The sequence below is a fragment of the Trichomycterus rosablanca genome, chromosome 1, assembly GCF_030014385.1.
Source record: "Trichomycterus rosablanca isolate fTriRos1 chromosome 1, fTriRos1.hap1, whole genome shotgun sequence".
Taxonomy (NCBI): domain Eukaryota; kingdom Metazoa; phylum Chordata; class Actinopteri; order Siluriformes; family Trichomycteridae; genus Trichomycterus; species Trichomycterus rosablanca.
Window position 1 is genome coordinate 76572607 of NC_085988.1, and position 27994 is coordinate 76600600.

Below are 27994 nucleotides of genomic sequence, written 5' to 3' on the forward strand. Positions count from 1 at the left end.
CCATGTCATTGTCCCTGCAGTGCTGAGAATGATCCACCACCTAAATAATACCTGCTGTGTGGGGGTCCTGACATTGAAGAACAGGGTGAAAGCAGGTTAAAAAGGTATGTAGAGAAACAGATGGACTACAGTCAGTAATTGTAGAACTACAACGTGCTTCTATATGGTAAGTGGAGCTGATAAAATGAACAGTGAGTGTAGAAACAAGGAGGTGGTTTTAATGTTATGGCTGATCGGTGTATTTAGATAGACCATATGTGAGCAATAAATGTCTTTAAATACCCATTTAAAACAAACAGTGTATTATTATCTATCTCTAGCCTGCCTTGATAGAAAATACACAAAAAAAAAGAAAAACAAAACATGAATATAATGTAACATTTTCTGTGTGGAAAACAGTTTGTACTGTGTCACAATAACCTTAAAGCTGCACTCGTGTAGTGTTTTGGTCCACAGCAGCATTTTTACATCTTAATACCTCATTTCAGTGGCCCACGATTTGGGCCAGTCATGCAAACGGTGAGAGCTGAAGCGGTGGTGTAATAAGGTACTGAGTGTGAGTATCAATCAGGGCAGTACCTGCTGAGAAGGGCAGCGAGAGCTAAATATGGTCGTGTAGAACTCGATGAGCAGCTCAGTGAAGATGTTGAGTGGTGCAATGGCGTTTAGAGATACAGCACCGTGACGAGGCCAAGCCAGGTTCACCCCGAACACGCAGGCCAGGTTAGTGGCGCTCATCTTGTTGAAGATGCTCTCCTGAGATACCTGCACAGACAGTTAACAAGAATGAGGAAGGGTTTTATTTAATGAATCAGTTATGTATGAGGGTTCTTCAAAAAGTTTCTGCACTTTTGCACGAACTTGATTTATTAGGAATTTCAAAAACAAATGATATCACTTTTCTACACAGTCACCTTCCGATGCATTTTACCCAGCGTCGTACTAACGCTTTAATGCCATCAGCAAAAAATGTTTTTGGTTAAGCGTGTAGCTATTGATGCACCACTGCTTTCACATCATCATCACATGAACATATTCTTCCCTTTAAAGCTTCTTTGAGTGTCCAAAAAGGTGGAAATCAAATGGCACTAAATCCGGACTGTAAGCTCTCTCAGACACGACCAATTACTACTCCTCCCGCCCTCACCATTTCCAACCAAAATATAAGTGTGGAAACTCTTGCATGTCTTAAAATTGTGGGAGGAAACCGGAGCTCCCAGAGGAAACCCACACAGACACGAGGAGAACATACAAACTGCACACAGAAAGGACCCGGACCGCTCCACCTGGGAATCAAACCCAGGACCTTCTTGCTATGAGGCAACAGAGCTACCCACCAAACCACTGTGCTCTTTTTTTAATCTATGAATTTAGACAGGATTCTTCTCGGGAGTGCGTGTAGGATGACATAAATGCTGTCTATGTAGAGAGCTCACTAGGTTTTCAGACAGAGCCATAAGGATTGCTAGCGGGTTGCGTCACCTCAGCCCACTGGTTTGAACGGTCTGAGGACAAGTCTGTTAGCTTAGCTCACTGCTGCGGGAGTTGGGGACAGCGATAATGTAATCTGCCTTCTAAAGTTCGATGTCAGTAAGAATCCTCTCTACTTAAGCAGCTGCCCAGGTAAACAGTGGGCAGCAAGGCAGCTCACTAAGTTCAGACAGAACCATAGAGAACTCTAGACATTACATGGATACAAGGCTCAAACTTCTGACCTTGGAGCAGTTCGATTAATCGATTAGTTCTTTCTTTCTTTTTACTTTTAAAATACTGCTTCCCTAAAATGTTAAATTAAGTAAGTGTTAAGTTTTCTGATTAAGTACGTCTGATTTGCGGTATTGCCACTTCTCATATGAATGCGTACTTACACAGTGATGCAAAAGAGGAATTCCAAAATAGGAATTCCAAAAGAGGAATTACATGTTGAATTTGCATGATTTATTATTTTTTGTTTGACTGTGCTGGCGGGCCACAAATAATGCAATTTAAGACAGAAGACGTGGGCCGTATAAAATCTGACCTCGGGCCGTGATTGGCCCACGGGCCAGACTTGCCTGATTTAGGACATTGTGCAAACTGATGAAGGAGCTGGATATAAAAACAGGTTGTTCAGGAGTCACTGGTTTCAAGCGAAACTGCAGAATGGAGCAGTTTTCAGTATTCTTACCATATGTAGGAAGCAGACGAGGTACTTGGCCACGATGAAGTTGTGTTCTGGAAGAGACTCCACGATCATTTTACACCTCGAAACTCGCAAACTGCTCTCCACCTCTGTGAATATAAATTACATTAAAAAAAATGATGAAAATGCCTCATTTAAAAAATGCCAAACAAGCCTCTTGGGTCCTTAATTAATAATTGAAAGCTTTATTCCCAAGACTCTGACAGGCTGTGTTATTTCTGGCAGAGTAAAATGTGCTTATACTACTGCTTTTACCTCCAGAGAGTACAAAGAGACCATAAGTCAATGCTCTTCACGTGGTTGTTTAAGTCACAGATCTACTGGTGTTTAATTAGAGTGAGAAATGAATTACTCCCGCTGGATAAACATTTAGGATTTTGAGAACGCTGAGGCAGACTAAACTTAATAAATATTGATCTTTTATTAAGGACAAAGCATGCCAAAGCTAAGGAACACCATGTTTTTCTTAACCCAAATAAAATTGTCTATGAGACATGTTTGGCATCCATGAGCTACTAAGCATTGTGTAATAAATGCTTAGCCAGTGTAGCACTGTGCTAAACTTATAATCACATTTTTGGCTACTTTTTATTTATTTAGATGTTTTACACCATGCTAACACTGGTTATTTTCACAGCAGGAGAAGTAGGTAATTCTCATATTTCAGTTTATTATCCTTGTCAAGTGTTATTTCTTAGATGCGCTCTTTTAGACCAGTTTTTTCCAAAAAAACAAGGACTGTGTTCATTTCGGCTTCATTAAAGATTGATTTTTCTCATAGTCTGAGGTATTGCAATTGATCAGGGTTTTCCAAACAACCCATATTTTGTCCATGAGTTTTTATGCAACCCAGGCAATACAATGCATCTTACCCTCTGTACACAAGATATAACATAAAGCCTCCACAAGGGGGCATTCGTGTACAAGTTTATTTAATTATTGTTGTTTTTCTCTGCGTCCCATTTTTCGGCTCGCGACAAGGGTTTGAAAAACCCTGCCACAGATTGTCACTGCTGTAAGTATTTACACTGATCAGCCATAACATTAAAACCACCTCCTTGTTTCTATACTCACTGTCCATTATATCAGCTCCACTTACCATATAGAAGCACTTAGTAATTCTACAATTACTGACTGTAGTCCATCTGTTTCTCTGCATGCTTTGTTAGCCCCCTTTCATGCTGTTCTTCAATGGTCAGGACTCTCCCAGGACTACTACAGAGCAGGTATTATTTGGGTGGTGGATCATTCTTAGCACTGCAGTGACACTGATATGGTGGTGGTATGTTAGTGTGTGTTGTGCTGGTATGAGTGGATAAGACACAGCAATGCTGCTGGAGTTTTTAAATACTGTGTCCTCTGTTCACTCTATTAGACACTCCTACCTAGTTGGTCCACCTTGTAGATGTAAAGTCAGAGACGATCGCTCATCTACTGCTGCTGTTTGAGTTGGTCATCTTCTAGACCTTCATCAGTGGTCACAGGACGCTGCCCTTGGGGCGCTGTTGGCTGGATATCTTTGGTTGGTGGACTATTCTTAGTCCAGCAGTGACAGTGAGGTGTTTAAAAACTCAATCAACATTGCTGTGTCTGTCAGTAATTGTAGAACTACAAAGTGCTTCTATATGGTAAGTGGAGCTGATAAAATGGACAGTGAGTGTAGAGACAAGGAGGTGGTTGTAATGTTATGGCTGATCAGTGTAGAACATTTAGTTAGTACATGTTTGATTGAAATGGGTATCTGGCAGGTATCACAGAGTAGAGGAGCTTCCCCTCTTACAATGTGTTTGTGTTAACCGTGTCTCCAGTGCAGCATCTGGTAAAAACCACCTGATCAAAGTTCTTCTGGCTGTGTTTACATTTTTGGCTATACATATTATCTAAATACTAACTGTACATAAAACTGCTATATTACTTGTAATCCATACAAAAAAACAAAATAAATAATAAAATAAAACAATCGAATTAAAACAGTCTTATCTACATATGAACAGAATTTAAATAGCAGAATAGCTGATGCAATTGAGGTAAAGTGGATATCTGAAAGTCTTTGCATGGAGAACTTGAGGTTTGTTTATCCCGAAAACAAGCAGAACCGTGGACTCATCTGACCAAAGCACACATTTCCACTGTCTTTTGGACCGTATGATATGAGCTCAGTACCAAAGAACTCGGACGTTTCGGGATAGAAATGATTCATGGCTTTCTCTTCGTGCAAAAGTTTTGGGTTGCATTTCTTGATGCAGCAGTAGACTGTGTTAAGTGACAAGACAAGTGAAAGACCTAAATTCTTTGCAATCTTGCATTAATAAATGTCTCTTATGATAGGCAAATTTCTATCATCACAGTGATGAGCCACAACCAATCAGTACTTGTAGGACTGATCCTTTGGTGGATCCTTCTTTTATATCCAATCTTGATTTCCTAACCTGTTACCAATTCACCTGCTTATTGTTCAACACTGTTCTAAACTTGAATATTCAATAAAGTTTTTCGATTCCTATTTTGCCACTCCCAATTTTTTTAGAGTGTGTTACATGTATCACATACTAAATGTGTTTCTATTTATAAAATACAATAAATTTGATCAGTAAAAACACTGGAAATGTTTTCTTTCTATGTCCTAGCTTTTTCAGAAATGGGATTTGTACATTAGTCACTTAAACAACAAATGCATTATTTGTATTTTATACAACAGGTAGTTCCGACCTTACAATCTGATTGGTTGAGAAGCGTTCTAAACGTGCTGATATTTGTGATAACAGCACGGTCTTTTCACACCACAATGGTATTACTCCGCTGACGCGTTGCCATTAACGACAAGCTTCATGCACACAAACGCGCACGCAGGCAACACAGACTTTTTTTCCCGGTCGCGTTTTAAATCCGTTATCTGATATACAATCTAGCGCGCTGTGTAGGGAACATAACCAATTGTCTAATTCACTATCTAGTGCACTATGTAGGGAACATACAGTGTATCACAAAAGTGAGTACACCCCTCACATTTCTGCAAATATTTTATTATATCTTTTCATGGGACAACACTATAGACATGAAACTTGGATATAACTTAGAGTAGTCAGTGTACAGCTTGTATAGCAGTGTAGATTTACTGTCTTCTGAAAATAACTCAACACACAGCCATTAATGTCTAAATAGCTGGCAACATAAGTGAGTACACCCCACAGTGAACATTTCCAAATTGTGCCCAAAGTGTCAATATTTTGTGTGACCACCATTATTATCCAGCACTGCCTTAACCCTCCTGGGCATGGAATTCACCAGAGCTGCACAGGTGCTACTGGAATCCTCTTCCACTCCTCCATGATGACATCACGGAGCTGGTGGATGTTAGACACCTTGAACTCCTCCACCTTCCACTTGAGGATGCGCCACAGGTGCTCAATTGGGTTTAGTCCATCACCTTTACCTTCAGCTTCCTCAGCAAGGCAGTTGTCATCTTGGAGGTTGTGTTTGGGGTCGTTATCCTGTTGGAAAACTGCCATGAGTTTTCGAAGGGAGGGGATCATGCTCTGTTTCAGAATGTCACAGTACATGTTGGAATTCATGTTTCCCTTAATGAACTGCAGCTCCCCAGTGCCAGCAACACTCATGCAGCCCAAGACCATGATGCTACCACCACCATGCTTGACTGTAGGCAAGATACAGTTGTCTTGGTACTTCTCACCAGGGCGCCGCCACACATGCTGGACACCATCTGAGCCAAACAAGTTTATCTTGGTCTCGTCAGACCACAGGGCATTCCAGTAATCCATGTTCTTGGACTGCTTGTCTTCAGCAAACTGTTTGCGGGCTTTCTTGTGCGTCAGCTTCCTTCTGGGATGACGACCATGCAGACCGAGTTGATGCAGTGTGCGGCGTATGGTCTGAGCACTGACAGGCTGACCTCCCACGTCTTCAACCTCTGCAGCAATGCTGGCAGCACTCGTGTGTCTATTTTTTAAAGCCAACCTCTGGATATGACGCCGAACACGTGGACTCAACTTCTTTGGTCGACCCTGGCGAAGCCTGTTCCGAGTGGAACCTGTCCTGGAAAACCGCTGTATGACCTTGGCCACCATGCTGTAGCTCAGTTTCAGGGTGTTGGCAATCTTCTTATAACCCAGGCCATCTTTGTGGAGAGCAACAATTCTATTTCTCACATCCTCAGAGAGTTCTTTGCCATGAGGTGCCATGTTGAATATCCAGTGGCCAGTATGAGAGAATTGTACCCAAAACACCAAATTTAACAGCCCTGCTCCCCATTTACACCTGGGACCTTGACACATGACACCAGGGAGGGACAACGACACATTTGGGCACAATTTGGACATGTTCACTGTGGGGTGTACTCACTTATGTTGCCAGCTATTTAGACATTAATGGCTGTGTGTCGAGTTATTTTCAGAAGACAGTAAATCTACACTGCTATACAAGTTGTACACTGACTACTCTAAGTTATATCCAAGTTTCATGTCTATAGTGTTGTCCCATGAAAAGATATAATGAAATATTTGCAGAAATGTGAGGGGTGTACTCACTTTTGTGATACACTGTATATCCATGATCTGATACACAATCTAGTGCACTATTTAGGGAACATTAATGTGTTTGTAATGCGAACAGTTAGTTAAGCCAGTTAGCAGCTCCTAGTAGTTCTGTTTTCATCCATAGCCTTTGGTGTGTGCGAGAGGTTTTTTTATTTCTTTTTTTCCCTTCGGAGGTTCTTGCTTTCTTCTTCTTCTTGTTGTTCTTACCTCCCTGAAATGAGTTTTTGCAACTTGGGATGTCTGCTTTGTAGTGTTAAACTTTATATTCGTTGTGGAACTACTTTTTGGTGGAAGGTATTGTCAATATTAAAGCATATTTAATATAAAATTCAGGGCTTCTTTGATTTATTTTCTTTCTTTATTTTGTAAAAACTGTTGTATAAAAGCAATAGAACACTCGAGGTCGTGCGTTATCGCGAATAACATCACGGCTGTGATGATCTTCGGCACTCACCTTCGATTCGTGCCTGCGACCAAATCACAGCCGTGATGTTATTCGCGATAACACACTCCCACTCGTGTTCTATTGCTTAATTATGTATCCGATTATTTGCATTTACTGTCCCAGCTTTTTTGAAAGTGGGTTTTATACACTGTCAGCAGTGTTTGCGGCTGAAACACAATAACATGGTCACATACTACATGGACACATAGTGTCGTAACTGTATGTAAGAGTCTGTACTAAAAACTTACTGGTGATGTTTTGTATCTGGTCGTATAAACTGAAAGTTAGCAGCGGCTCTGGAAGCTCTCGGAGAAATGTCTTCAGGATCACAGCGGGAACATGAACATCGGAATACTGCTCAAAATTTACCACCTTCCCTGAGGCAACAGACAGGGAGAAAGAAACAGAGACAGATTTATAATGACATTTACATTTCATCTTGTAGGCTTATTCACTCCTAAAAAAATCTTCTTTCTTTCTTTCTTCTAAGACGTTTATAAGCCATCAAACACAAAACAACAGAATATATCTGCTAAAATCCTGTCCCTATCCTGTTTGTTCTGAACAAATACAGTTTTAGTGCTGTCTTTAAAAATGAAAAAGTAAAGAAAATATCCAGTCCTTAAATTACAGTAATAACATTGAACTCTTGTTGAAACTCTTTGTTGTCAACTTCAGCTTTAATGTAGCATAAGACATAATTAGCTTTTTGCAGTATTGTGGTTCAATTTTGACTCATAGCTCATGGTAAATAACCTTTATTTTCCCAAGGTTACAAAGTGATGGACTCAATTCCAAAATATTTCATAAACGTACAATTGGCTAGGCCATGTTTATCGCATTCGTTTTTAGAATTTTAGTTCTGTTTAGTTTTAGTGTGTTTGGTACTGTTGTATTGGTAATATGTCCAAATAATTAAATAAAAGATTTAATTATTTTCTTTATGATTCAGTACAGGGCTCTATTCTTGTTTAGTTTGATGATGTGTAAACACTAGTTGCAGCACAATATTTTATGATGTTTCCACAGCCAAGGTGCAAATATTTTTCCTTTAATTTCCATCAACCGCTCTGTTCTGGTTAGGGTCACGGTGGGTGGCATAAGGAAGGAACAACCTGGATAAGGCACCATTCCATTGCAGGGCTTCGGCCATCCCACTCTCAGACGTAGCCAATCATGTCTGTGTAGATGAACAGCAGCCCGATAGCTTCAAAACCAGATCTCATCAGTGGTGGGCTAGCTCAACAGACTGCTGAGCCACATTAATGCTACTTTTTTTTTTTTTTAAGTACAACAAGCTCCATTATTGATATAATTTGACACAGTTGTGCTTATTTTTGGTAAATGAGTTTTGCATGGACTGCTGTCCTGCAATTTTTTTAAGTGACTGGAAGTGACTGTTGGCTTCCCTCCTTATCATGAGTCTTTATTAGCAGCTTCATAATTAGAACCTCATTCCATTAAGATTTATATTAGTAACAGGGCAGGTGAAGCCCAGCATCTTCAAAAACAGAACATAAAACCAAGATGTTTGATCAAGTTAGAACAATACTATGGCTAAAAGCATAAAATATAATGTGTCAAAATAACATCAGTGCCCAAGAACATAAGTGCTAAGCCATACAAGCCATACATTGCGTGTATATAATCTTATAGTTTGTATAATTTTGTGTTTTTGTGTTTAATGTATACATTGCCTGTACACTGTATTATTACTAGAGAGATACCATCAGCCGGAAACAAATTCCTTGTGTGTATCCACATACTTGGCCAATAAATCTGATTCTGAAATCTGATTCTGATAAGAATGCTCGTTTGACTAAATGGGCACAATATTCCAACAGACATACTTCAAAGTCTTCCAAGAGGTTTTCTTAGAAGAGTGGCTGATTATATTATATTATTATAGCTAAAACGATCGCTAAAATTATAATCACTCTATTATAATTCCATTTCCTTTTGAAATGAAATGCCCAACAAGCTCATGGTCGTTTGTTCAAATACTTTTGGTCATATAGTGTAAATGAGATGTTTTTTTAATGTTATGTTTAAAAGAACAAAGCAATGTATTCCAGTGATAGCATGAGTAAGCAGAATTACGTGTGCAAACATGAGAAATGATATAACTAGCTGATCTCAGAGCTATTTTTTTATTTCCACATTCAATACAATTATCTTAATAAAACGAGCCCTGTATTCATGAACTCCTCATTGAGAACTGAGTGTGTTAGCAGTGCTGTGTGTTAGACGTGCAGAGGTAATTGCTGGATGTAATGAAGTGAAAAGTTGAAATTGACACTATCTTAATGGGAAGCTCTGCAGGAGACATGCTGCCTGTGATTCCAGCGAGAGCCAGGGGAGGTGACTGCGTCCTATTGATCATCTTTTACTGGCTGAAGGAGATGGAAACACTGGTACAGGGCCTGTTGCACCCCAGGGAGAGAGATGATAAGAGAAGAAATAAAAAGGAAAATAGATGAAGAGAGAGAGAGAGAGCGAGAGCACGAGAGAGAGAGAGAGAGAGAGCGAGAGCACGAGAGAGAGAGAGAGAGAGAGAGAGAGAGAGAGAGAGAGAGAGAGAGAGAGCTTACCCTGGTTACAGAGTCTCTGGATGTCCTTGATGAGCTGCACGCGTACTGACCTTCGGAAGATCCCTTCTGTTTTTAGTCCTGTGGTGGACACAGAGGAGAATGTTTGAAATGTGTGCTTATCTGCTTTTAATTGAGATCAATATCTCTGAGATTAGGTATGCTAAGTAAAATATCAAAGCTCAATGAATTCAATTACTGATTTAATTAATAAAGACAACATGTTAAGGGGCGCTACCCAGCTAATGCTGAAATTCAGGTTTAAATATCAGCAGTGCTATATGCTGGCCAGTCATCTACACAGATGTGATTATCTATGTAGGGGGTTGGCGACCAAAGCCCTGCAATAAACTAGCACCCATTCCAGGGCAGTCCAGACACGCTGCGACTCCAACCAGGATAAAGTCAACCCTGTGTTCAGTTAGCGTATGTCTGGAAAGGTATCCCACAACATTTTGGAGCATGCCTGTGGGTGTTTGTGCCAATTAACTGCAATCAGCATTCGTGGGGTCGGGCGCTGATGTTGAACCTAAAGTTCTTTTTTTAATCAATCAATGTTCTAATTCATCCCAAATGTGTTCAGTTGGGTTCTGAGTAGGCTACTTCACATTAAACACATTCTGCCATGTCTTTTTGGACCATGCTTTGTGCATAAAAGGACCATGCCCAATTGCTGTCACACACATTTAGCTTATTTTACATAATGAATTTTTAGACCTATTAACACTGAGTGCGGCTAAAACACCAGAACCTGAGAATTAGAAGGGGTGTCCCATATAATCTCTTGCTACAGCTTTAATACTGTTGCTTAGGATTGTTTAATAATCCTGAGGCTGGCATAATTTACAGCTGCACCATCCAAGCACCCTTTGATTTGTAATCTCTAAAGTAATTAAAGTCAATGTTAAAATGCATGCCATTATTATTGTATTATAAGTGGCACAATAGCAACAATAGTAAAGTGTAAATAGACAAGTATAAACTATAATTCATGCTGCATGATTACATTCTAGCAAAAGCATTCATTTAAAACAGTAATACATTTTTTATCTAAGCTGCTTTTTACCTTTTTGTTTGAGGTAAGACACAGTTTGGTGCATTACTGGGGGAATCAATGCACCATTGTTCTTCTCTCTAATGCTGAAATAAACATTTAAAAACAGATTTTGTAAACATTTTAATAACAAAACATACTTATTATATATAATTTGTAAAAATGCAATAAAAACAAGAATCAAGAAGAAAGTATTTAGTCAGCCACTGATTGTGCAAGTTCTCCTACTTAGAAAGATGAGAGAGGTCTGTAATTTTCATCATAGGTACACTTCAACTATGAAAGACAAAATGAGAAAAAAAAAATCCAAGAAATCACATTGTAGGTTAAAATAAGTATTTGGTCAATAACAAAAGTTCAACTCAATACTTTGTAACATCACCTTTGTTGGCAATGACAGAGGTCAAACGTTTCCTGTAAGTCTTCACCAGGTTTGCACACACTGTAGCTGGTATTTTGGCCGATTCCTCCATGCAGATCTCCTCTAGAGCAGTGATGTTTTGGGGCTGTCGCTGGGCAACACGGACTCCACAAATTTTCTCTGGGGTTGAGGTCTGGAGACTGGCTAGGCCACTCCAGGACCTTGAAATGCTTTTTACGGAGCCACTCCTTCGTTGCCTGAGCGGTGTGTTTGGGATCACTGTCATGCTGGAAGACCCAGCCACGTTCCATCTTCAATGCTCTCACTGATGGAAGGAGGTTTTGGCTTAAAATCTCACGATACATGGCCCCGTTCATTCTTCCCTTAACACGGATCAGTCGTCCTGCCTTTGCAGAAAAACAGCCCCAAAGCATGATGTTTCCACCCCCATGCTTCACAGTAGGTATGGTGTTCTTGGGTTCTTCTTCTTCCTCCAAACACGACGAGTTGAGTTTTTACCAAAAAGTTCCATTTTGGTTTCATCTGACCACATGATATTCTCCCAATCCTCTTCTGGATCATCCATAAGCTCTCTGGCAAACTTCAGATGGGCCTGGACATGTACTGGCTTAAGCAGGGGGACACGCCTGGCACTGCAGGATTTGAGTCCCTCTCGGCATAGTGTGTTACTGATGGTAGCCTTTGTTACTTTGGTCCCAGCTCTCTGCAGGTCATTCATCAGGTCCCTCCGTGTAGTTCTGGGATTTTTGCTCACCGTTCTCATGATCATTTTGACCCCACGGGATGAGATCTTGCGTGGGGCCCCAGATCGAGGGAAATTATCAATGGTCTTCTTGTATGTCTTCCATTTTCTTACAATTGCTCCCACAGTTGATTTATTCACACCAACCTGCTTGCCTATTGTAGATTCACTCTTCCCAGCCTGGTGCAGGTCTACAATTTTCTTTCTGGTGTCCTTCGACAGCTCTTTGGTCTTGGCCATGGTTGAGTTTGGAGTCTGACTGTTTGAGGCTGTGGACAGGTGTCTTTTATACAGATAACGAGGTCAAACAGGTGCCATTAATACAGGTAACGAGTGGAGGACAGAAGAGCTTCTTAAAGAAGAAGTTACAGGTCTGTGGGAGCCAGAAATCTTGCTTGTTTGTGGGTGACCAAATACTTATTTTCCACCATAATTTACAAATAAATTCTTTAAAATTCCTACAATGTGATTTCCTGGATTTTTTATAGTTGAAGTGTACCTATGATGAAAATTACAGACCTCTCTCATCTTTCTAAGTAGGAGAACCTGCACAATCAGTGGCTGACTAAATACTTTTTGGCCCCACTGTATATATATGTATAACTATATGTATATGTTTAACTGACCAACATAATTAAATTTAGAATTTAATGCCTGCAAAAAACTTAGACGGAAAGAGACACATTTAGCACTGTGTTCCATCAGCTGTCCTATCAATTACACTTCATCATTTTAGAACTGATGATACTTGTGATTGTTGCTGTGTTACTAGTGGAATTTTCCCCACACATTTTAACAGGAGACAGATCGGGACTGCAGACAATTTTTTCTCCTTGTATAATCAAGTTTAAGTTGCATTTCCTGATGTAGCGGTGGAAAGTGTTATGAGAGAACAGTTTTCCTCGAAGGTCATGCTTACTCAACAGTGGAGTGGTTTCTGGTCTTGTCTTACACTGACCAATATATTTCCAGATTCCATGAATTTCACAATATCATGTACTGTAGATGGTGAAAAAACTACATTATTTGCAATTTTGCATTGATAAATATTCTTTTTGGACTGATTTACAATTCTATCACAAAGTTTGGCACAACTCAGTAAGCCACGAATCATCTTTGCTTGCAGGCTAAGCCTATGACAGATTCTCATTTAATACCCAGTCATGATTCCCTCACCTGTTTTACTATTATTTTGGCCCCTTTTCCAACTTTTGGATTGCAGGCATCAAATTCTAATTTGTTTGTATTATAATCAAATTTGTTTATATCATTATATATATTATTTATTTGTTTATATTAAAAAAATACAATTAAGTTTGTCAGTCAAAATATTGGAAGTCTTTCAAGAAATGAGGGTTTCTATATCGTCGCTGTCCGATTAAAAACACATATCTCCACTTTTAGTGGTTTTCACTTTTTTACATGTGTTGACTGTGAATATAAATGTGTCTGTCCTTAGCAGCTAATATCAAAATGACCAATGAAAAGATGAAAAATCACGCAATCTTTTTAACAAGTATCTCCATTGGCTGCTAGATTAAATGTGCTGATTTTGACCAGGTATAGTCTAGTATATATTAGACTCTGCTCGTGCTAAAACACGCATTCATACTGGCAGTATTTAAAAGAACACACAACACACAAGAAGAAGTTGAACATGCTCTTTGGAATTCACCAAAAAAAATCCATGTATGTCCCTGTTTGCTGTCTACAATACATGTAGGTCCATTTTATGAATATTATGAAACCGACGGACTGACGACCTGATAAAGATATATTTTTATTTCTGTGCTGAATTGCATCTAAATTGCGCCATCTGTAGTTTGTTTAAATCATACTGTCAGGGGAAAAAGTTTTTTCCTTTTCCTGATATGTTTTTTTATCGAACAGTGACGATATACAGTATGTCTACAATAAAGTTCAATACAATAAGTCATTTACTTAAGAAATGTGTTCATAATATTGAAAGCAATGTAAGAATAAATAAATGCAAATAAATGTACTTACTATTGTAAGCTTACACTAAACTGCTGGGTGGGCAAAGGGGGTCGAGGAGGTAGGACCTTTGCTGGAGGGAGTATTCCGCCTTTCTGAGCAGCACGGAGTTCCTCATCATGCCTGATCACAACAGTTTATGAAATGCTCAAGCTCACAGTCAGAGTAAAATGTACACAATTTAGCACTAGCTTAAATGTATTTATGCAGCAATAATATAGCATGAATACAAATGTAGAAGAAATCAAGTCACTTTACATCTCAAAAATTTCAGGATTAATGTCACACACATTTATACTATTAACAGACTAATGTTAACAGGCTTCTAGAACACAGTACAACCTAAATAACTGTTTTCTGAATTGGCCTTTTCCAACTCACTACATTTTACATTTACATTTTCAGCATTTAGCAAACACCTTTATCAAAAGTGACTTACATTACAGTTACAGTATACAGTCTAAACAATTGAGGGTTAAGGGCCTTGCTTAAGGGCCCAACAGCAGCAACCTTTCAGTGGTGGGGCTTGAACCAGTGACCTTCTGATAACTAGCCCAGGACCTTAACCACTAGGTTACAGCTTGCCTGTGTCTTTTAAATAAATCACTTAACTGAATATTTCAAAAGTACCCAGATTTATACAGCTTTGTGATTAGGTATTCAAGATGTTTTTAACTTGTACAGGTTAATTCTCTATGGCCAGTGTTCATTAGGAACGGGATTACTGCTTTTTCTGTGGCGGGTACTTCCAAAAAGAGGATTATTTTACCAGGTACCAGATGCAAACAGAGAAAGTAAAAATGAATTAGGAGAGAGTGACATGTGAAGTCATATCCACATGAAATTGGAGCCGGGATACATGAGTACCAAGAGCGCTCTAACTGAATCTTTTATTTGAAAGACTGGAGTAGATTTCTGAATTATTCAGTTTGTGCAAAACTGCTTTAACCCAGACAAGGAGAGCTTTTGTGTAAAACTAGAGTGATTTATTATGGTGAATCTACAGCTTGGCGATCAGATCTCATTCACATCAGTTTTATTAACTGATAAAGTAGTTGACTACACTGCTGTCCAAACTACCAACCTCTTTTTAACCTGCAACATCTCCAGTGGTGTGTATAGATTAGGCTTTAACCTAAACCTGAGATTGGCTAGTGCCACTTTTGACCAAAAGGAATGTCATCTTTCAGTTAGGTTCCGGAATAGTCTGGGATCATTTATATAGCAACCCCAATCAAAACATAAAATTATTTAAGACATGGGAAGAAAAAGTTTGCTTTCTAACAGGTTGTTGGAAGTTATACTGATGATTTACTAGTTTAAATTTCTAAATATTTACATATACTGCATCTAGCAGACACTTTTATCCAAAGCGACTTACAATATACAGTACACTCTAAGCAACTGAAGGTTAAGGGCCTTGCTCAAAGGCCCAACAGTGCCAACCTGGCAGTGGTAGGTTTAAACCAGCGATCTACTGATTACTAGTTCAGTACCTTAACCGCTAGGCTACAACATCCCTGTAAATAGTGACTTTTTGCCATTTATTTATTTATTTATTTTAAAAAAGTTATCATTTAAAAATGTGATTATTTTGCATATCAGTATTATTTTAAACAAATATAAGCAGATCTGGTCATTTATTTACATAGTTTTATGAGTTGTACTAGCCTTGTACCCTCTGTGCAAAACTAATAGACCAAACATTTCTCTATTAATGAAATGTAAAAATGTGTTAAATTACCCACTGCTTTAGACCTCTGTGATGATTAATGTGCAGGCAGTGAGTCAGTTAGTGAGTGTCAGCATTTCTTCGAAAAGTTACACAGTATTTAAAGATATATTCTCATGAATATTTACTGGTAGGTCTGCAATCTCTTTCTTATTTTCCCTCCAAAAAACTGTCAACAAGTTTGTGTTTAAATTGCTGCTTCTAAACTAAAACTAAACTAAGACAGTAAATCATTTTAATGTAAATGAAATTATATAGAAACCTTAAAACGGCTTGTGGGATGATGAGCTGTTCGTAGTTGACGTGTTCTCGCAGTTCTGTCAGATAGTTCACGTAGGTTAGCTTCTTGCCAAACTTGTGGCTAGACAGAGAAAAATCAATATATATGAACTTCAGAAAGGAGCAAAACAGTAAAGCAGTGAAAAGATTTTGAAATTGAATAAATCTGTGTACCTTATAAGAGGTTTGAATAAATTCCATAAGATCTTGATGAAATTTGTGGGGTGGACGACATAGAGGGCTTTAAGATTCTTCTTATACCTGGAATTAATGCACACAAAATAAACAATAATATAGGCGTTAGTGAGGTTATTCAAATATTTGTCTAATATACAGTACACTGATTCGCCATAACATTAAAACCACCTCCTTGTTTCTACACTCACTGTCAGTATCAGTTTTTTACCATTTTATCAGCTCCACTTACCATATAGAAGCACTTTATAGTTCTACAATTACTGACTGTAGTCCATCTGTTTCTCTACATACCTTTTTAGCCTGCTTTCACCCTGTTCTTCAATGGTTCACAGCAGCGCTGCTGGAGTTTTTAAATAACGTGCCCACTCACTGTCCACTCTATTAGATACTCCTACCTAGTTGGTCCACCTTGTAGATGTAAAGTCAGAGACGATCGCTCATCTATTGCTGCTGTTTGAGTTGGTCATCTTCTAGACCTTCATCAGTGGTCACAGGACGCTTCCCACGGGGCGCTGTTGGCTGGATATAATTTTGGTTGGTGGACTATTCTCAGTCCAGCAGTGACAGTGAGATGTTTAAAAACACCAGCAGCGCTGCTGTGTCCACTCATATTAGCACAACACACACTAACACACCACCACCATGTCAGTGTCACTAATTGTAGCACTACAAAGTGCTTCTATATGGTAAGTAAAGCTGATAAAATGGACAGTGAGTGTAAGAACAGGGAGGTGGTCATAATGTTGTGCCTAATCGGTGTATATCTAGGTCTTTTTATATTTATGTATTTATTTTTAGGAGATAGGTGTTACAGTAAAGAGTAAAAGCTTGAACTACTTAAACATTTTCAAAATATTTGTTGAGAAATGAAATAAAGTTAATTTAACACATTATTACCCACGGAGCACAGTGGAGGGCTAGCGGTCTGTTCCGCTAAGATATCTGTTCAAAAATCAGTGGTGCTACTGACTGACCGTGTGTCTACACAGACATGATCGGCTTTGTCTGAGAAGGGAGGATGGGTAAGGTTTGAAACCCTGTCCAGGGTATTCCTGCCTTGCACCCAGTGCTTCCCAGTGAAGCATAAAGTGGTTGATGAAAATGAAATGAAATATATTTAAAAAACAAAATGTATTTTATTTAATCTTTATCAACCGCCTTATATATATACACCAATCAGGCATAACATTATGACCACCTTCCTAATATTGTGTTGGTCCCCATTTCGCTGCCAAAAAACCCCTGCAACTGTGATGCACTGTGTATTCTGACATCTTTCTATCAGAACCAGCATTAACTTCTTCAGCAATCTGAGCTACAGTAGCTCGTCTGTTGGATCGGACCACACGGGCCAGCCTTCGCTCTCCACATGCATCAATGAGCCTTGGTCGCCCATGACCCTGTCGCGGTTTACCACTGTTCCTTCCTTGGACCACTTTTGATAGATACTGACCACTGCAGACCAGGACCAAGAGCTGCAGTTTTGGAGATGCTCTGACCCAGTCGTCTAGCCATCACAATTTGGCCCTCGTCAAACTCAATTAAATCCTTAAGTTTGCCCATTTTTCCTGCTTCTAACGCATCAACTTTGAGGATAAAATGTTCACTTGCTGTCTAAAATATCCGCAACCCACTAACAGGTGCCGTGATGAAGAAATAATCAGTGTTATTCACTTCACCCGTCAGTGGTTATAATGTTATGCCTCGTCAGTGTACATATACTGTATATTACCCACCTATTAATAACAACACAATCCCCCACCCTCTAGGCAGAAGCATTACAGTTCATCACAAACACCAAATGTTGACCGAATTGACCTTATTAAAGGAGCTAAATTATTAACCATGGAATTAAATACACTCTTAAGTTGGCCTGTTACAGTACAGCTTCTGTGTTACACAAAATAAACAGTAAGGACTTTACAATTTAATGAAGGACAATGCGGAGATATATATTTTACATACTTTCGGTCAAATTCCCGGTAAGCGTTTCTGAGCCAGCTCAGGTTTGGTTTGTTGATGCTGCGTAAGCCATAGTGGAAATAAACCACTGTGTAGTCACTCTCAACATACTGGTCTAATGTGTACTTCATATACCTGTATAAGAGAAACACATTTAAGTGTTAACAACAAAAGTGTCCTGTTCTTTCATTATGTCACATTTTATATGATCTGAAACAATATAGCATGAAAAATACAAGCACAGTTTTAAGTTGAGACAGTAATAATAATAATAATAATAAAATATAAAAGAAAAACAAACAGCATTGATCAGCAAATCCTTCCAACAATTTCAAAGGTGGACTCATCAAACCACATCATATATTTTTTTAGCCATTCATACATGACTTGATTTGCGCAGTAAAAACTTAACTTAAATTTTTTTGACAAGAGGTTTTCCGTAGTACTCCAGATCCCATGAGGTTATATTCAATACAAAAGCATGTTGGATTTTGATATAGTACGTATGATGGATCAAAGTTTAAGGATATTTAATATTAGTTATCGGCGTATAAAGTGTAGAAGGAGACGTTAACATAAACGTAATGATTACTGTACTTACTCCAGGAGCCTGTGGTGATTAAGCTGATGTGATGGTGGCATGCAGCAGCTGCTGAAAATGATCAGTTTTCGACCATAGTTATCATCACCTAACAAACACACACCACATAAGAAACAGGAAAACAGTTATTTGATCACCCGCCAAGTGACAGACAGTGACTTAAAAAAATAAGCAGATTTGGCAGTGGTAGAAGTGATCTGTGATAGAAGGGTGCATGCAAATAATGGGCATGGTGTTCTTCTGAGCCATAACAGGAAAGCCCAACAGTGTAAAGTTTAAATTTTTGAAAGTATATCAGTAGAATTAATGCCTGTGAGGCCATCATTAATCCTGAAACATATCTACACATTGAAGCGACAAAGGCTTGAGTCAATATGATTCAAAATTTTCAGAGACTTCAACGCTTAAATTGACGATGTCAGGCCACATTCTGTGTGCATTACATTAGCATGACTGCTTGATCAGAGTTCGCAGATGTAACACTGGCCTGCCTGCAGTTTAGACCTTTATACTATTAAAAACATTGAATTGCCTTACAGCAAGAAGGTCCTGGGTTTAATTCCCAGGTGGGGCGGTCTGGGTCCTTTCTGTGTGGAGTTTGCATGTTCTCCCCGTGTCTGTGTGGGTTTCCTCCGGGAGCTCCGGTTTCCTCCCACAGTCCAAAGACGTGCAAGTGAGGTGAATTGGAGAAACAAAATTGACCATGACTGTGTTTGACAATAAAAACTAATGAACCTTGTGTAACCTGTAACTACCTGCCCTGTTCTGAATGTAACCAAAGTGTGTAAAACATTGAAACAACAAAACAGGTATATTTGCTTTGTTTGTAGATAAGCATGTTTTATTTAAACAAAAACAAAAAAACAGGTATATTTGCTTTGTTTGTAGATAAGCATGTTTTCAACTGTTTCAGCCATCAAATAAATAATAAGCGTATATTTAAACAAAAAAAAAAAAAACAGGTCAAAATATTTTGTTTTATTCTATTACAGATTAAAGACAATATTTAAATCAGTGTTCTGTTTTTATTAGCATTCTACATCCTGTCCCAGGTTTGTACAGTATTAAACAAAAGCATAGTTGTTTTGTATTTAAAATGATAGAATTTTCATTTGCAATGTAACTTTGTTAAATTTGTCCACATTTAGTCAAACTAAAAGATAAAAGAAACTTAAAGTATTTTGAACACTAAACAGTCTCCAGCCAGGACTGACAGAACCAGGAAATCCTGTTTAACAATGTGATAGCCACAGCGCTACTGAATAATAAAAATGCAGACATTGTGGAGTTAAACAGAGATAAGGAAATGCAGTTGTTACCAGTAACCTGAAGGATGCCATGACGTGCAACATCATAATAAGGATGTGATGTGTCCTGACAAGCATTGCCACTGGGATGCGTTAAAGAACTCTGACTTATTCTGCCTTTGTCCTCCTCTTCTTCCTTCTCCAGCTCTATTAATCAGAAAAATAGCATTAATGTGCATTATTGTATTTTACACTAACTCTCATATTGAATGTGCACAAGGAATGAACCATATTATCCACACATTAAAATACTTTAATTTATACTGTAAAATACAGCGATTTATAATAAGCTTTTTTTTTATATTCAAATACTTATGAGAAAAGACCAGAAAGTCTTATTCTCTGTAAACTGATGTGTTCCAAAAATTCTTGTCCCTTAATGTAGAATAAAGGTGCTCAGGTGGCAAGGCTGTAAATTCCGCTGTCCCACTTCCACTGCGATCCATGGTTTGAATCCCCAGTGGTGCTGTTGGTAGCCAATTAGGCACATACATAAAGACATGATTGGCTATGTGTGGTTGGGAGAGGGGGGTTGGGGGACTAGTGATGGACTGGCGTCACATACAAGGTGTGTTACTGTATTGCACCAAGTGAGGACCCACCACAACTGACCAAGATAAAGTAGTGGTAAAAACATGAAAATATACATTAGAAAATAGCTCTTGGGTTTTTTTTTTTTTATTTCTCTGACCTTGAACTGACTTGGACACCCACATCTGGGAAGATGCCAAATGTCGTGAAGGCTCCCCATTTGTAAACAATTCTCACTGTAAAAAAGTATGATTTTATATTGTACCTTCTACCAGACTGATGATTAATAACAGTTACTTCTTAGAGCATCATCAAGTTGCCCAAATACTAATCATTTTACAAAATGGTTAAAGTGCCTCTATTATCTTTTATTAGCACATTATGCCACTAGGTACTAAAGAACTAAACATTTAAGACACTAAACATAAGACTTTGTTACTTCTGATTATTAAAAAAAACAAATATACTTTATGAAATCATTTTCTACTTTTTCAAGAAGAAAAAAAAATACAAAGCAGAACTGACTGACTTTGGTTCTTGCCTAAGAGTCACATTACATATTCAGATCTTTCCACTATTTTAGACTTTCATTAACATGACCTAATTATTCAGTGAAAAGGTCAGAAGACATTTCTGTTCAGAAATGCCAGCAGCTCACTGAGCATGCACTAGCTAAAAAACTGAAAAAAATAAAATGCAGTAAAGTCTTTGTGTTTAATTAACAGTGCACCGCTGTTCTCCCAACAGACACAATTACAGCGGTCAGCCTTATCGCACCAGTGACCCGTCCTTTTCTGGAACACTCTAAATATAGCTCAGCACAGAGGTGCATGTCAAATTTAACATGTGGTTTATGGGAAATGTGCTTTCTGTGCTTTACTTCACATGCTTGACTTCCTTCCCAGCACCAGGGCAGAGCTGATTCAAGCAGGAGTAAGAATCACCGCTGCCACTTTAGATAATCGTAAGCTGACTCCTTTCCAGACAACAGAGTGAGATCAGAGCTGAGTCATAAGAGTTTGCTGATAACAAAACTCATTAACTTTTGGAAGGAAATAAGGGTTTTAGAGGGAACTGGCATTTTCAGTTTCTATCAGCAATTATTTTATTTAAATGAGGTTTTATTTTTGGAGCATCCAACAAGTGGCAGTGAGAGCTCGGCAATTAAGGTACTGGACAAGTAATAGAAGTTTGCTGGTTCTTGCTCCAAAATCAAGCTGCCACTGTTGCACTCATTTGCTCAAATTCGGTAATTAGTCATAATTGGTCCTGGGTTCGATCCCCAAGTGGGGTGGCCCAGGTCCTTTCAGTGTGGTGTTTGCATGTTCTTCCCGTGTCTGCGTGGGTTTCCTTCGGGTGCTCCAGTTTTCTCCACAGTCCAAAGACATGCAAGTGAGGTGAATTGGAGACACTAAATTGTCCAAGACTGTATTTGATATAACCTTGTGAACTGATGAACCTTGTGTAATGAGTAACTACCGTTTCTGTCAAGAATGTAACCAAAGTGTAAAACATGACATTACAATCCCAATAAACAAACAAACAAAGTCATAATTGTTAAGTCACTTTGAATAAAAGTGTCAGCTAAAAGCTGAAGCTATAAATGTAAAGGCGTCTTACAACATGCAAATACTCTAAACTCCCTTCATTTACATTTTCGGCATTTAGCAGACACCTTTATCCAAAGCGACTTACATTACAGTTACAGTATACAGTCTGAGCAACTGAGGGTTAAGGGCCTTGCTCAAGGGTCCAACAGCAGCAACCTGGCAGTTAACCAGCAACCTTTGGATTACTAGTCCTGTGCCCTAACCACTAGGCTACGGCTTGCCCTTCATGCTCATTGTACTTTAACAACACAATTAGCAGTAGAATTAGGGCAGCGGTAGCACAGTGGAAAGGTACTTGACTAGTAAGCAGAAGGTTTCCGGTTCAAGCACCACAACTGCCAAACTGCCACTGTTAAGGCCCCTGAGCAAGGCCCTTAACCCTCTATCGCTTAAATTGTGTTCGGTCATTATTGTAAGTCGCTTTAAATAAAAGCTTTCACTAAATATCACAAATGTAAATGTATTTACAGAAAACGCACAAAATAAGAGCAACCTGTATGAATCATACTATCTCAGACCTCATAAGAAGCTTTAGTTCTTTCTTGATTGTGGTCAAACATGACTTGACACATTTTAAGTGGCGATGGCATTGTCACTGTAGCCTATTATACCAGTTTCAAAGCAAGCTCATTAAACAGACATGCACAGTGAGCAGAGCTGCTGTAAGGACGTGTGAGGATTAAGTGTATATTCTGCAACTTGCTGATCACTAATCTGCAAACAAAATTTACTGACAGGGACAACCTGAGTTAACAACATATAGTTAGTAAAATATTTTACCTTTATCCAGCACCAACTTGCCTTGTGTAATAAAGTACCTGCACACTCAGTTACTTAATCAAACATTTAACTGAATGTATTGATTTAGAGTTTAATTAGACTAGACGTAATTACTGCAGCCCTGTTGTATCTAAACATCACATAAATAAAACCTTTATTTATTCAGCAATTTAAACCAGGCTAAATAATCTCAACAAGCATACTGCAGCAAACCACAGTGAGAGCTGTTATTTTTAAACAAAGAAAACCAGGAACAATGGAAAGTTTTCCTAAAAACATATAAACAGCCCCCCAAATTCCTCCAATAGCCCATTGATGACTCACCCAGGAAGTAACAACAAAAGCCAGATAAACATCTAAATAGCTACAGGTCTCGATCACCTCAGTTAAAGACAATTGTCATCATTCCATTATACAAAAGATACTGGACATAATGGTATCAGTGTGGTAGTTGCACAGCAGATACAGCTGCTAACCAACAGAAAGATAAAGGCTTTTCCAGAAACACACTTCTGTGACGCTGTTTCATGTCCAAGTTTGAATAATCAGGTTACACTCAAACATTTTTCATTGAAAGAATTCCCCACAAACAGGGGCCAACATTTCTTAAAACAACATATAATAATAATATTAAATACACTGATCAGCCATAACATTAAAACCACCTCCTTGTTTCTACACTCACTGTCCATTTTATCAGCTCCACTTACCATATAGAATCACTTTGTAGTTCTACAATTACTGACTGTAGTCCATCTGTTTCTCTACATACTTTTTAGCCTGCTTTCACCCTGTTCTTCAATGTTCAGAAGCCCCACAGGACCACCACAGAGCAGGTATTATTTAGGTGGTGGATGATTCTCAGCACTGCAGTGACAATGACATGGTGGTGGTGTGTTAGTGTGTGTTGTGCTGGTATGAGTGAATCAGACACAGAAGCGTTGTTGGGAGTTTTTAAATACCGTGTCCACTCACTGTCCACTCTATTAGACACTCCTACCTAGTTGGTTCACCTTGTAGATGTAAAGTCAGAGACGATCGCTCATCTATTGCTGCTGTTTGAGTTGCTCATCTTCTAGACCTTCATCAGTGGTCACAGGACGCTGCCTAAGGGGCACTGTTGGCTGGATATATTTTTGGTTGGTGGACTATTCTCAGTCCAGCAGGGACAGTGAGGTGTTTAAAAACTCCATCAGCGCTGCTGTGTCTTATCCACTCATACCAGCACACCACACACCATGTCATTGTCACTGCAGTGCTGAGTATCATCCACCACCTAAATAATACCTGCTCTGTGGTGGTCCTGGAAGAGTCCTGAAAACTGAAGAACAGCATGAAAGGGGGCTAACATGCAGAGAAACAGATAAACTACAGTCAGTTATTGTAGAACTACAAAGTGCTTTTATATGGTCAGTGGAGCTGATAAAATGGACAGTGAGTGTAGAAACATGTTATGGCTGATCGGTGTAATAGACTTATTGTACTTACAGTGCTGTGGAAAAATTTATTCAAAAGTATTAAAATCTGTTGGAAAAGTTTTTCACAGCACTGTATCCAATAATTACAACTAAAAGAAAAAGAACAAGATGAACTCACCAATCTCTGCCAGCTGTTCCAGGTCATTTGTTGAGATCATGTTAAGACTTATATTCGGTCAGCTCTGTTACATTCTGAAATGAGAAAATTACTTACTTGGTAATAAAACCAAAGTCAAACCTAATACAGAGGTTAAACCTAATACAGTTTAACAGAATTTTGCTGTCCATCTTTGCAGCACTTAACCAGCCAGAGATAAGAGATAAGCATGCCACACTGCACAATCCAAAACCACTGATCCTTACTGATCAAAGAAAATCTTTAAAAATCAGCTATTTTGTCTGCAACAGCAGATTAGGCTAACTATGACACAGTGTAACTTTATACAAACAATACATGTACTAAATATAAATTTTTTTATTTTAGTAAATATATACACTTATTTGAATGAGTAAAATGAAAAGATAAGTGTGAAATATCTATGGGATAAAATAGATGGATTGATGGGATATGATTGATAGATAGTGCATGCCTCATAAGCCCTATGTATATTTTATAATATGGATTAATACAGCTGTTATCAAGTACTTCGGCTTATTAAACATCCCTATTTTTTACTTTAAAAACAACAACAAGTTTAAAAACAAGCGTGGTAGGTTTTCTTTCTTGGAAAAAGTAACAGTTTTAAATTCCTTTATTTTAGATCATAGACCGATAAAAGCTTAGGCATTAGGTAGTCTTTTTCCAACCATTTCCAGTCTTTTGACCTTCAACAACTAGTCCTGGAATCCTGTAAGACTGGATATTCTGTTTTACTGAGATAAGACTGGGCACATGCTAAATACAAAAAAAGCCACTGCACGGCATAACAGGCTTAGCAGAAGCCCAGCAAGACCATAACCTCACAATAGTGTTTATGAGATAAGGGGAAGGCTGACTGGTCATTGTGTTATTTTTTTTTTTTTTTTTTACAATGTACTTGGAACTTATTTAAATGAAAGAGTCCGGCATAAATGAAATTAATATAATTTTGCAATTACAGCAATGTTAAACTGATAATCCATATATCCCCACAGCAAAGTATCAGTGGCACCAAAATTTTGCAAAAGTTTAATTCATTTATTCAATTATTCATCTGTAATCACCATTTCATCACGAAATGATTAATCACGACTGTTCAAGTTAACACAGATGCCGATAAAATACATATTACTGGGAACATCGACAGAATCCAGGACTACGAGTTAACACACTGGGCACAAGGCAGGAATACCCTGGACAGGGTGCCAATCCATTGCAGGATTGTTTGTTTGTTTGTTTGTTTATTAGGATTTTAACGTCATGTTTTACACTTTGGTTACATTCATGACAGGAACGGTAGTTACTCATTACACAAGGTTCATCAGTTCACAAGGTTACACTGAACACAGTCATGGACAATTTAGTGTCTCCAATTCACCTCACTTGCATGTCTTTGGACAGTGGGAGGAATCCGGAGCACCCGGAGGGAACCCACGCAGACACGGTGAGAACATGCAAACTCCACACAGGAAGGACCCGGACCGCCCCACCTGGGGATCGAACCCAGGACCTTCTTGCTGTGAGGCAACAGTGCTACCCACTTAGCCATCGTGCCGCCCTTGCAGGATTGTAACCTTACATTGCAGTTTTTTTTGTACTGTGTTTATGGGTTTTTTTGGGGGTTTTTTTACGGGAAGAGATTAAGTTAACTAAGCCATTTTTCCTTTTTTTCTATTATCAAAGGTGTCAATAATTTTGGTTGGTGGTGGCTAACTCACCACTAAGTTAAAGCAAGCAAAACTAAAAATAAAGAAAATGATTTTGATCTTTTAGGCACAAATTCCTGTGAGTGGCTGCTGAAAAAGCTTACAAAGAAGTCACTATTTTAATACCATTTGTTTTAGAAATGGGATGTCCAACAAGCTGGCCAGGTGTCCAAATACCTTTGGCCATATAGTGTATCATAAACCCTGATGAGCCAAACATTAGGACCACTCCCCAAAATAAGCACGGACAGCAATTCCTATTTCGTAACTACTGTGCATGTAACGGTTAGGAATATATTAAATGTTGTGCCAGCGGTAGGTACTCGATGTTAGTTATACTGTGGCTCGGTGGTTAGCACTGTCGCCTAACAGCAAAAAGGTCCTGGGTTTAATTCCCAGGTGGAGCGGTCCAGGTCCTTTGCAAACTCCACACCCGTGTCTGCGTGGGTTTCTCCCAGGAGCTCGGTTTCCTCCCACAGTCCAAGACATGCAAGTGAGATGAATTGGAGACACAAAATTGTCCATGACTGTGTTTGACATTAAAGACTTGAACTGATGAATCTTGTGTAACCAGTGATTACCTGTCCTGCCATGAATGTAACCAAAGTGTGTAAAACATGATGTTAAAATCCTAATAAATAAATAAAATAAATAACATTGTTATGGCCAGGGGTGCTAACAGCTGTGGTGAATAGCCACCGACAGTGGTCTGAGGAGGGCCAAGCCGCGAACAGCCAGAATTATTGACGCCAGAGGACATGAAGGCTATGGTGTCTGTTACTGACCAACAGAAGTGTTACTGTGTTTTAAACAGCAGATCATTTTAGTGATGGTGAAGAGGTAGATGTGTCACAACACACTGCATTCAACCCTTCTGTGTAAAGCGCCCATGCCAACTCCTGTCCACAGTCAAAAGCACCTACACTGGACACGCAGGGATCAAAACTGGACATGGGAGCAATCCGGTGGACGGCCAGGCACATGGGTTTCATTTAGAACAGAAGAATGCCTTTATTTGTCATATATACATATACAGATGTACAGTACAACAAAATTCTTTCTTTATGTATCCCAGCTTGTTTTGGAAGCTGGAGTCAGAGCACAGGGCACCATCTCACGTGGAGCAGAGAGGGTTAAGGGCTCAAGTGCCCAACAGTGGCTGCATGGCAGAGCTGGGATTCGAACTCTCAACCTTTTCGTTCATAGTTCATAAACCACTGTTACCCAAGGAAGACACGGTACCAGGATGTACTGAAGAACATCTACCGAAACGTACACAAGCTGAAGGACCTGTTGGTGATGTCCTGGTACCAGATACCACAGGAATCCTTCAACTGTCCTGTGGAGACCATTTCTCCGCGGTTTAGAGGTGTTTTAAGGCCATATTAGACCAGTGTTACTAATTACTTAGCTAATATGTGTATGAACACAAATAAAATTGTGTAACTTTGACAACCAGGAAACAAGTTAGGAAAAAAATAGGAAAAAATTAGTCCATAAAATTCATAGAAACCAACTGTAAACAGAAACCATTCAACCGCCACTCACCTGAGAAATTACTGTCTGAAGTACTAGATGACCCAAAGTTATTTTTAACTTTACAAGTTTGTTTATGAGTTGTTTTTATGTTGAAAAGACGATGAAAAAAGTTATTTTTAGTATAAATGTAAAAAAAATAGTTTCTTACCGTCAGCAGCGTCGGATCAGGTGCCGTGTTTGAAAATTCAACT

General features: G+C 38.8%; 1 protein-coding gene across 1 annotated transcript; it reads right to left on the minus strand.

Annotated features, from left to right (window-relative positions):
• Positions 1-203: 203 nt before the first annotated feature.
• On the minus strand, positions 204-27994 carry LOC134324786 (rho GTPase-activating protein 8-like). Its single transcript, XM_063006699.1, has 13 exons — positions 27952-27994; positions 24538-24611; positions 20033-20167; positions 18714-18801; positions 18116-18247; positions 16127-16213; positions 15936-16034; positions 13954-14064; positions 10835-10908; positions 9772-9849; positions 7429-7557; positions 2168-2271; positions 204-765 (listed from the first exon to the last, which is right to left on the minus strand). Exons 2-13 carry the CDS (start codon positions 24575-24577, stop codon positions 568-570), a joined length of 1275 nt encoding a protein of 424 aa, XP_062862769.1. The 5' UTR covers positions 24578-24611; positions 27952-27994; the 3' UTR covers positions 204-567.

Coding starts and splice junctions, on each gene's coding strand:
- LOC134324786 (XM_063006699.1), bottom strand. CDS start 24,577: ATGATCTCAACAAATGACCTGGAACAGCTGGCAGAGATTG. Junction 16,214..18,115: donor TACCGGGAATTTGACCGAAA/GTATGTAAAATA, acceptor CATTAATTCCAG/GTATAAGAAGAATCTTAAAG. Junction 2,272..7,428: donor CCAGATACAAAACATCACCA/GTAAGTTTTTAG, acceptor TTATATTCACAG/AGGTGGAGAGCAGTTTGCGA.